Below are 10,129 nucleotides of genomic sequence, written 5' to 3' on the forward strand. Positions count from 1 at the left end.
GGGGAGAGGCATGGTGCTGAGCACATGACACCCTCTACATCAGTTCTACCCTCAAGTTGTGACCTTGATTCTCCTCCAGTCCAGAGACGACATGCTACCACTGCAGCACCACTCCAGGACCCCGTGCCGTATACTCACTTCCCACTAGCAGCTCTCAAGATGCTCTTTCATACAGCTCTGTCTCCAGACACGGGAACTAAATGCAGGTGAAGGCTGGAACATCCGTTGCAACAATGTATATTGCCTTCCGTCAGTTCTACCCAGTGAGGTAAAAGCAGGTCCCTGGTGTTCTAACCCTCATGCAACAGGAGCAGGATGAAAATATCATGCACAGTACGATAGCCAGCTGTTGAAGAGTAGTAAAGGAGTACTTTGTGGGATCTGTTATTAATCTCCAAACTTTATTAATATGTATAATATGTCATGTCAATGATACAGACAACAGCCAGCAGGCCCTAGAATAGAAGCAAACATGAAAGCAGTGATGGCCTTCGAGCAGCAAGGTACTTCTCCTCACAAAGGGTCTGGAGTCCTCCTGGCTGGGAGGCAGATGGCGAGAAATCTGTTGCAGGTTTTCTTCTGTGATGCCAGGACAAGATTTGGTCGCCTTCTTGCATTTTGAATGCTACCTCTTTAAAAACTGATTCTTAAAGAAAATCGCCCATTTTAGCTCATCGTTTCCATCCTTTCAGGGTCAAAACCCAGGCTACCAGTGTTTCATTATTACAGCAATGGGGCTTCCCTGCTCTCTACAGGACCTGACCCTGCAGTGCCCACTGACTCAGTTATTATTAATTTATATTGTGGTAGCACCTAGAGGTTCCAGTCAAGAATTGGGGCCCTGTTGTGTTAGGTGCTGAAGAGCTGTATAACAAGAAGGCAGAGCTGACAGTCTAAAGATTGCAGGGTCAGCATCATAGCTTTGACTGCTACAAACCCTTTCCTCATGAGTAAGCCTTAGTCACGTGCCTCGTCTTGTTGACTTTCCTGGAACTACACAAGTAAGTGAGGGCTATGGGACCATGTCCTCACTTCCGCTTACTGGAAGATATGAAGAAACGTGGTGCAAAATGGAAGTTATTGCAGGCATCAACTGCAGCTTTGTGAAGGTGCAGCGAGCATGGAATATAATCTAATAATAATAATACATAGTTCTTATATAGCAATTTTCATCTATCTGTCCATCTCAGAGCACTCTGTTGAGTTAAGTACCATTACACCCATTTTGCAGATGGGGAAACTGAGGCACAGAGAGGTGACGTGACACGCCCAATGTCACGCAGCAGGTCAGTGGCAAAGGTGGGAACAGAATCCAGGTCTCTTGACTCCTAGGCCTCTGCTCTTGCCACTAAACCACACTGCCTCCCCTAGTACAGTACAATAAATAGAATAATAGAATATGGAGCAAATTCACTTTTAAGAAAATATACCAAATAAACACAATAGTCTCTTTTTAATCTCTCTTACACTTCTTATACTCTGTATGTGCATTTTTCTTTGGAAAAATGGATTAGAAAAGTTAATCTCTTTACTTTATAATAATAAATTAATAGACCATGAACAGCACAGCTTTGAGAAAGGTTATTACTAGGGGATTTTTCTGATTTGGCACCTAGTTTTTAAATGTATACTGTAGGTAGATAGGTGTGTGTGTATGTGTGTGTGTATGTGTGTGTGTGTGTGTATATATATATATATATATATATATATATATAATAAAAAATCTAAATCAATATATTGTAATACTGAATGTGAAAAAAATATTAGAGTCAAATGAAACTTGAACCTATTTTAAAGCATTTTGAGGTCAATTCTTAGTAGTATGAGTCTCTCTCTTTGACCCCAATTCATCAGCCCATCTCAAATCAGCAAAGCAGTTAAGCTCATGTGTAACTAGACGTCAGTGGGAATTAAGCCAAGACTGGACATCTTTCTAAAAGACACGCTCTAGCTCAAACAGAATTTCTGGGCTTATTGCAGGAATCCCTGGGTGAAATTATCTGGCCGTGCTGTGAAGGAGGTCAGATGGCCTTAAAAGCTACAGTGTGAGCACATGCTTAAAGTAAGCATGGGCTTAAGTGCATTGCCAAATAGGGAAGAACTCAAGCATGAGCTGAAATGCTTTGCTGAACCAAGGGCCTTTGTCACCAGATGGACTTCTACACTCAGAGCACATCACACTTTGCTGCAGATTACAATCCCCAAGCATATGCAACTCATCGATTCTTACAGCACTTGCTGGACATGCACAATCTGTTTCTTACAAAGCATTGGCTGTCAACACAAGACACACACAATGTAGTCGGGAGCTCATTCCCGTCGCAGCAATGAACATGTGGGAGCGGCATGCACCACTTGCAATTATATGTTCCACCAACGAAACAGCCTGATCTGGCATCTCAACTCTCCGATTCAGGCCCTACGATCTGAGCTAGAGAAGGGAAAATCCAGCAGAGGGTTAGTGTTTCCATGAGCTTCATGGTTCAAGGTTTGATTTGGGCTCTTTCAAACACCTCCCCCCCCCCATTTAAGTGGTGTTTTTCATGGGAAATGTAGTAGATGGTACGGAGGTGGGGTAAAAAGTTCCCTAAGAAACTTGCAGCCTGTGCAATGCAAACCATACCCTGACTTCAAAGCACCTTTGTCACCTGCAATTCATCAGGTCAGGCTAGAACTGGATGATTACAACGGTCCCTTCTGGCCATTAAATCTATGAATAAAGATTCTCTTTTTCCAGCAGTTCTTATCATGGCTTCTAGAACAACAAGGGGAGGGAAAACTCTGCAGGCTAGAACCCAAATGAAACCTTCAACCTCAAAGCTTTGAATTCAGATCTCAGCGCAGAAGTCGTGATTTTCCAGTGGATTCTAACCATGGCCAGCGGAGTTCTCCCGTCTCTGATTTTAACAGCAATTTTCATGTGGAGATTCATGCTCCACGCTAAGGACATATTTGGGGGGCAATTCCAAACCTTCCTAACGTTGCAGAGCCATGGGGAATAGGATTCCTATTTAAAATGTCAATTCAAAGAATTCTAGGGCGGGTTTCAAAGATCAATACCAGATCGTGAGCCTCAGCAAAGCTGGATTGTGAAGAGAATTGTGCCCCGTTCAGAGCTGTGGTAACCAACCGTCCCAACAGGCTGGGTCTAGAGAACACTCTTTGGACGAGGCAGGCAGGGTGAAAGCAGCAACAAGGGGAGCGGTCTGCAGAGGGGACCCCGACGAACGGCCACCCAGCCAGTGCAGAGAGCGGCTGAAGTTGTGCTGGCCGGCCATGAGGGGGAGCAGTCACACATAGCGAAGGCGGGGGGCGGGGGGCGGAGGGAAAGAGGTGGTTGCAGGGGGAGAAGGAGAAAGAGATGAGAGGAGGCCTTGCAGAGCCTGTTGGGGAGACCCAGCCCTTTGAGAGGAGCCAGGCAATGACATTGCTGATGAGCTGTTCCTGACAGATCACTTTCGAAGCACTAAATGGTTATGGATTTAGGGTGAAATTTGGGCACTCATTGGACCTCGGAGTAGGCAGCTCGGCTGTGATGGACAGAGAGAAAGCTAAGGACGTGGGATGGATGCAGAGAGAGGTCAGTAGATTGACATAAGGGATGAGACCGTCCTTAAGGGTATTGTTATGAGGGAACATTCCACCCAGAAATAATCTTCTTGCCAACTAATCAGGTACTAGCTTGCTGACTGGCCTATGCCGATTCACTAGTGACCCCAGGCCTCAGGTGAGCTCTCTAGTGAGACTGGGGTCTTGGGAACACTGGTGAATCCTGGCTACTGATCAGTGGCGAAGGGTTAATGATTTGTGCTAAAGGGATATGCGGCATGCGGGGTAGGGTTGAGAAAGGGTTAATCAGGCTCATTTCAAATGGGACCAGCCCCTCCTGTTCCCTGACTTCTCAGCCACTAGCTGGGGCACATGTTGGACTTTTTATTTGTGCTCTCGGCTAGAGTCATTTACCGAAACCGACGGGAACGTGCTTCTAGATACGTTGTGCCAGCTCCTAAATACCACGTGGCATTCGTCAGGTCTAGTGGCCTCATGCGTCATGAAATCCCTGGGTGCATAAGGCAAGAGCATCTCCCGCCAGCCTCCCGTGCAGAACCTGGGAGCTGACTGCAAAGCTCTGTGGGGCCCAATCCTGGATTCTGGGCTCAGGCGAAACAACGGGTTAGAGCTGGGGAAGGGGTTGGGGGGGATCTGAACTGTGACAGATGGGGGATGAGCGTCTTTCACAGGCCAGCGTGAGCCGGTGCTTTGGGGCACACCACGCCCTGCTGGATGTACCGGAGGAGCTCTTTGCGGTTGTCCAGGATGGTGTCGAAGCTCTCCTGCAGCCGGTTCTGCTGGTCCACCACTTTCTGCTGGAGGCCGCGGATCCAGCGCAGCAGGGCCAGGCGCCGATACATGACCAGGTGGATGTGGTGTTTCTCCTTCTCCCGCTCCTTGAATCTCATCTTGTCCTGGAGGTTCTGGAAGGCCTCGGCCAGCACCGGGAAGACAGTGTCTGAGTTGGAGCAGTTTTCGGGATCAGCGTCGGGCCCCTGAGGTGCTGGCTGGTTCCTCAGGTCTTTGATGGCAGCAGTGGGTGCCTCCCAGGCATTGCCGGTACTACTGTCGGGGCTGTCGATGCTGAGGGAGCTGCTGGCATAGCCATTGTCCTCTAAGGGGGAACCAGCCAATTTGCCACACTCTTTGGCCATGTCCTCGGTAGCCGCTTTCTCCTTCTCAGCGCCGCTGAGCTCGGCTCCCTTGGGGGGGCTGCGCACATCCTCCTCAGAGAGGCCCAGCTCGTCTGACGTCAGCCCCCGGGCAGCGTCCCTAAGCCTGCCCTGAGCTGTCTGTCTCTGCACTAATAACATCAGATTATCGGCTGGATTTGTCGTGTTTTCTATCTGGCCGGAGCCCCCCTCCATCCGGGTCCCAACCACTGCCTGGCTCCAGTTCTCGTTGCTGTCATACCCTTCTGCCACAAAGTTGAAATTCTTGTCCTGCCTGAGCTCCCGTTCAGCAAGGAAGGCCGTGCCCAGCATGGGGTCCCGCTTGCCCTCATGGAACGGAGCGTTCAGGGGGATGTCTTGCTGGCACACTGCAAACATCCTTCCACCCTCCTGGCTGGGAAGAGAGAGAGAAAGAACTGATGTGAAGAAAGGATCTTGGTCTGAGTTCCCAGGGCCAGCCTGGCCTCCCAGCTCTACCGTTCCCCAGCTTCTAACTCTCCTGAGCTTAAGGGGCCTGATTCTGCTGTCATGTGCTCTGCTTTGTCACTGCAGTAACCCCATTGATTTCAGGACAGTTATTCCGGATTCATACCAGCATGAGTAAGAGGAGAAGCAGGCCCAAGAGACTAATATCAGCCCAAACCAGGGAGGAAAGAGAGGAGCGTCTGGTCTGGTCTTGAATGGGATGGTACCCTAAGATGGACCCGGGTTGATATGGCCTAAGATGTAATGTTTAGCTTCTAGCCTGAAGTTTGAGGGCTTGTGGGATTTTGGTTGGGTCCATGGTAGTGTTAGGGGACAAATGTAAACTTCAGATCTGTGTCCTAAACTTTGTAGAAGCTCAGATCCCAGGTTTTAGGTCTGGCCCGTTTCTGGATTGGGAATGGTATGGTAAGCCCTAGCAATGTAGAGGGTATTGGAGTATGGTAACTTAGGACAACAGTTCTTCCCATGACATGGATGAGAACAGGATCGGGCCCCTAGTTTGGCCTGGCAAGGTCTGGTAAAGTGAGATATGACAGTGGTGTAATGCCTTGTCTCCGTGCATCAGCATTTGGCTCCAGTCTATGGTGCACTCACATCCTGGCCCGGCAAATATTAGAATAAAAGATCTCAAAAGTGTTTAAAACCTACCTGGGCTATTTCTTACGGTGGTTTCATGGGATGGAGTGGAGCTGGCCATTTCTGACTCCCCCTGGTGGCAAGGTGAGCGCCTGCTCCCCTGTCTCAGTGGATGAGGGGAAGTCTGGTTTATATAGGGAGGTCGGAAGGGAGCCAGGCAGAACAGAAACCTTAATTTCTTGTCGGGACCCCTCAGTGGTCTGGTCACCTTGGGCCCAATCCTCAGCTGGTGTATGTTAGCACAGCCCCATTGGCTGTGGCACTTGACACCCGCTGAGGATCCAGCCCCCCTGGTAGTGGAGAGGGGACACTGGTTGGCTGAAACAAGAACCGATGCAAAACTTTGCCCAAACTCCCAAGTTGTTTGAAAATGATTGTGGCATAAGAGATTTTTTCCCCTTTTCCTTTTGCGTTTTTGCGGCCTTCCCCTCGAGAGCAGCTCCTCTCAAGCAGTTTCTGGGCTACTTTAGTAAACCCAGGAAATCCTCAATAGCTTATGTCATCCAATCCCAAGGTCAGATTTTCAGCTGGTATCAATCCGAGTAACTCCATTGAAGTCAGTGAGAACACCACCCACGCTTTCCTTAGCTTCCTGTTCTAAACTGGAATGTAGAATTACTATGGGCTGTTGTCCAGCTGCCATGTTCCACCCCAGAGGTGGCTGCTTGTAAGTAATAAATGAAGTGAATTCTGTGCATGTAACAGTTTGTGAGGCACTTTGGAAGGATTTGATGCTATAGACATCTTGAGATGTGATATTAGGTGTTGATATCATTAAATGAGTCAGTGGTTTAACCCTGTTTGCCCTAACGAGGGGCTTTATTGCATCATTCCCCAGCTGACAGTCACAGGGGGAAAACCACAGAGTGATGATGGATTCTGGTTCCTTCTCTGCTAAATGAAAGTGCTGAAAGAACAGCGACACTTTAAATGACTTGCGTGATTCCGCCAAGCAAAGGAACGCGTCTGATCTGATATGTAGCAACATTCTGTCTGGATTAATCTCCCTAAACAGGCATCTTCTAAGCCTATACTCTCCCTGCACCAATCGGAAACAGGAGATAAATCTTTTAAAGACTGTCTGATGCAGGAGAAAAGTGCTGGAAACATAAAACAGTTTACAAATACTTCCCTGCTACCATCCGTCAGTGAGAACTACAGAAGATTCTCCATAAGTATGGGATTAAAATCACTTCCCTTTAAAGACTTTCTTTTTAAATTCTTCAAATTGTGTTCAGCTTCCCAGATGCAATTCCGTAGGACCCCCTTAGATTATTTTAATAAGGTCTCTTCTGAGTTCTATTGGTCTCTGTTTGATTTTAAATAATGGGCCAATAGCCCTCCCAAAACCAGTAGCCCCAACAGACCTGTTCCCTCATTACGAAACCAAGTTGCAAACTGGAACTAGTAAAAAAAAAATGAATTAAAACTTTGACTAGGGCTCTGAGCAGAGATGGATGCAATCTTCCAGCTTCATCACAATGCGAAAGAAATTCACCTGCAGGAAAATCCAGGAGAACACGATCACAGTTTTAAAGAAAGACAGAGCGTAGCAGCCCTTTCTTTTCATTAGAAAATTGGTGAATGAACAAAGGAAGGACTACTCCTGGGTAGGAAGTGATTGGTCAGGCTTTGCCCACTCAGTCCTGCCCTGGTCAATATCACTGTTTTTTAGTAGGCCTCACAAATATGGCATCTTTTGTTTATCTTTGTCACGTCTCAGTGAGGGAATGGCAGATTTAAATGTCTGGGTACTTAGAACCAGGATAATAGTCCCCCTAGTAGATCATATGTGGGGGCTAAAAGTCACAAGTTTCCCTCCAAATAAAATGAGCATTCCCCCCCCCCCCACAAAAAAAAAATAGTTTTCCCCCCTCTGCAATAGTCCAGCATTTAATGTTCTCCTCTGGGATTCAGGAGACCTGGGTTCAGACTTTCTAGGTGACGTTGGGCAAGGTGTGTCTCCAGGGGATACAAGCCCTGCAGCATGGCCGCAGTTGGCCCAGGTCAGCTGGCTTGGGCTAAGGGGCTAAACATTTTGTGTCGACGGTCGGGCTGGGGCTGTAGGACCCTGCTTGGGTTGAGGGTCCCAGAGCCCGGCTCCAGCCCCAGCCCAAACTCTATGCAGCAAGTTTTCAGCCGTGAAGCCTGAACCTCACAAGCCCGAGTCAGCTGACCCAGGCCAACTGTGGCGGTGCTGGACCTCAGTTCCCATCTGTAAACTGGGGATGGTTGAACTTCCTTCCCTCCCAAGGGTGTTGTGAGGGTACAGCAGGGGCCCACAGGCCTGAATCTCGTCTGCTGTCCCCCTCGCTGGTCACTGACACCTGTGCAAAGCAAGGGCCAAATGTACCCTCTGGGGTAAGGGAGTGGGAAGCACCTGCTCTACACCAGTGGAAATGACAACGCAAGGGAGAAGGACGGGGGTGTCACATCCTACATCCTACCGCAGTTACTGCAGGTTTGGACCCTCGCTGCACCATAGTCCTGATCCTTTTCCCATTCGCGCTGGTGTCAATCAGAATTAGCACCATGTAAGCCCAAAGAGCGACGCTGCTGTAAGACTGATGAAGGGAGAGGAGAATCAGGCCCATTTGCTGGGCTACCAGGAAGGGGTCAACACACTCAGCTGCCCTGCTCGTTTAAATTTGGATTCCGGCATGGTTGCTATGGCAAGGTTTCCATGGCAAGCAGAGACGTACGTGTGTGTGTGTGTGTGTGTGATGCATAGTGCCCAGAGGCACAGAAGAGAGCTGTGCTGAATGATCCTGCCACAGAGATGGAGGGGGAGTCACAGAGGCAGCGGGATGCAAGAACCCCAACGCCCTGCCTTGTGGGATGTCTGCGGGGGATCCACGTCCTTCCCCTTCCCTCCCTCAGCTTGAAGAAAGCAATTGCTGGTTCCTTCTCCCCAAATTACACAGCTCCCTGGACTGGCCAGCTCTGTAAGCAGCTTCGGGGAAAGAGCTATCTGGAGAGGAGGAAGGGACCAGGCTTTTAATGTGCATGATAATCTATGCAGAGGGAGGGAGGGGGCAACTGAACAGATGTGATCAGGGATTATGAGACTGTTGGATTCAATGCCCCAGCACATCCCCACATGGCTCTAGAGCTAGCCTGGATACCCAGCTATGGCAGAGTGCCCTGTACAATCTGACAGCATAATAGCCCACCCAGCCCTTGGCTATTCAAAGGGGTGGGGGGACATTGTTGTGCTCTGTGTGTGTGTCGTAAGGTGTTGCCTATCTCAGCCCTAAGGTGGACCTGAGCAAAACCCTTCCCCGTGCAGTGCGGCCCCTGTGAATGAAATCAGAGAGGCAATCAGCACAGGCACACACACACGGCCCCCCCAGGGATCACGAACCGGGGCCTGGGCGCCATCAGCGGGGGAGGCAGGATGAGGAGGTGCTGTTGCTTTTAGATCCCTTCAAAGCTGCTAACGACAATAAGAGAAATAAACAGCCCCCCTGGGAGGGATCCAAATGTGGCAACCGGCATAAGCTCTCCACCCTGATCCCGGCACCCAGGGGAAGCAGGCGGCTTCAGCCCTGGGCACCAGCCTGTCTCCTGTATCACTCCAAAGACCCCCGTGTACAGCCGACACTCACCGATGGATTTTCAGGCTGCTGATGCTGCTGCTGCTCTTGCTGCTCGGCTGGAGAGAACGGAAATCGACCCTCCACGGCAGCAGGAAAGCGTCATGTACTGCACACTTCCGACAGCAATGAGTGCTGCCGGCAGCACCGTGTCACAGGCTGATCGGCAGCCGGGCGAGAAATGCAAAGGCACCACCAGGAGCCACCTTAGCACAAACCCAGCGCTGTCAAGGGGGGGTGTGTGTGTGTGTGTGTGTGTGTGTGTGTGTGTGTGTGCGTGTGTGTGTGTGTGTGTGTGTGTGTGTGTGTGTGTCAGTAGCAGAGCCAGGAGTAGAAGCCAGGCTTCCAAAGTCCCCATGGCACCATACAGTCTCCAGATCTCGTAGGTTTACAAATGTGGTGGCAGGTTATTAGAGAGAGAAGCCTTCCAGATCCCTGCTGCTGAGGATAAATCCAGATCCCAGCCGTCGCCGCCACTATCACTCTCCACACTTGACCCAGCGTTCATGCAAATAGCCTGCCACCTGCTTCTCATATGCTGTGCTTGCCGTTAACCAATGCAACGTGCCACGCGCTTTGAACAAAATTGGTCCCAGCAGAAGCCCTCAGAAATCCGCTCCAGTGCCCCCATGACGTAGGCTCCATGTCACGAGAGCCTGCTGCTGGTTCCTAACCTTTTCTGCTAGG

At 49.7% G+C, this 10,129-nt stretch overlaps 1 protein-coding gene across 2 annotated transcripts; it reads right to left on the reverse strand.

Moving 5' to 3' along the window:
- Positions 1 to 380: 380 nt before the first annotated feature.
- C22H1orf216 (chromosome 22 C1orf216 homolog) lies at positions 381 to 9,534 on the reverse strand. Of its 2 annotated transcripts, XM_054011857.1 has the most exons (3): positions 9,455 to 9,534; positions 8,294 to 8,410; positions 381 to 5,118 (listed from the first exon to the last, which is right to left on the reverse strand). In XM_054011857.1, exon 3 carries the CDS (start codon positions 5,100 to 5,102, stop codon positions 4,236 to 4,238), a length of 867 nt encoding a protein of 288 aa, XP_053867832.1. In that variant the 5' UTR covers positions 5,103 to 5,118; positions 8,294 to 8,410; positions 9,455 to 9,534; the 3' UTR covers positions 381 to 4,235. The 2 variants fall into 2 exon arrangements, with proteins under 2 accessions (XP_053867832.1, XP_053867833.1); XM_054011858.1 differs by lacking the exon at positions 8,294 to 8,410 and having other exon boundaries at positions 9,455 to 9,516.
- Positions 9,535 to 10,129: the final 595 nt, after the last annotated feature.

The sequence above is a fragment of the Malaclemys terrapin genome, chromosome 22, assembly GCF_027887155.1.
Source record: "Malaclemys terrapin pileata isolate rMalTer1 chromosome 22, rMalTer1.hap1, whole genome shotgun sequence".
Taxonomy (NCBI): domain Eukaryota; kingdom Metazoa; phylum Chordata; order Testudines; family Emydidae; genus Malaclemys; species Malaclemys terrapin.

Bases quoted from the DNA above. Each gene is read 5' to 3' on its own strand.
- C22H1orf216 (XM_054011857.1), bottom strand. From the start codon at position 5,102: ATGTTTGCAGTGTGCCAGCAAGACATCCCCCTGAACGCTCCGTTCCAT.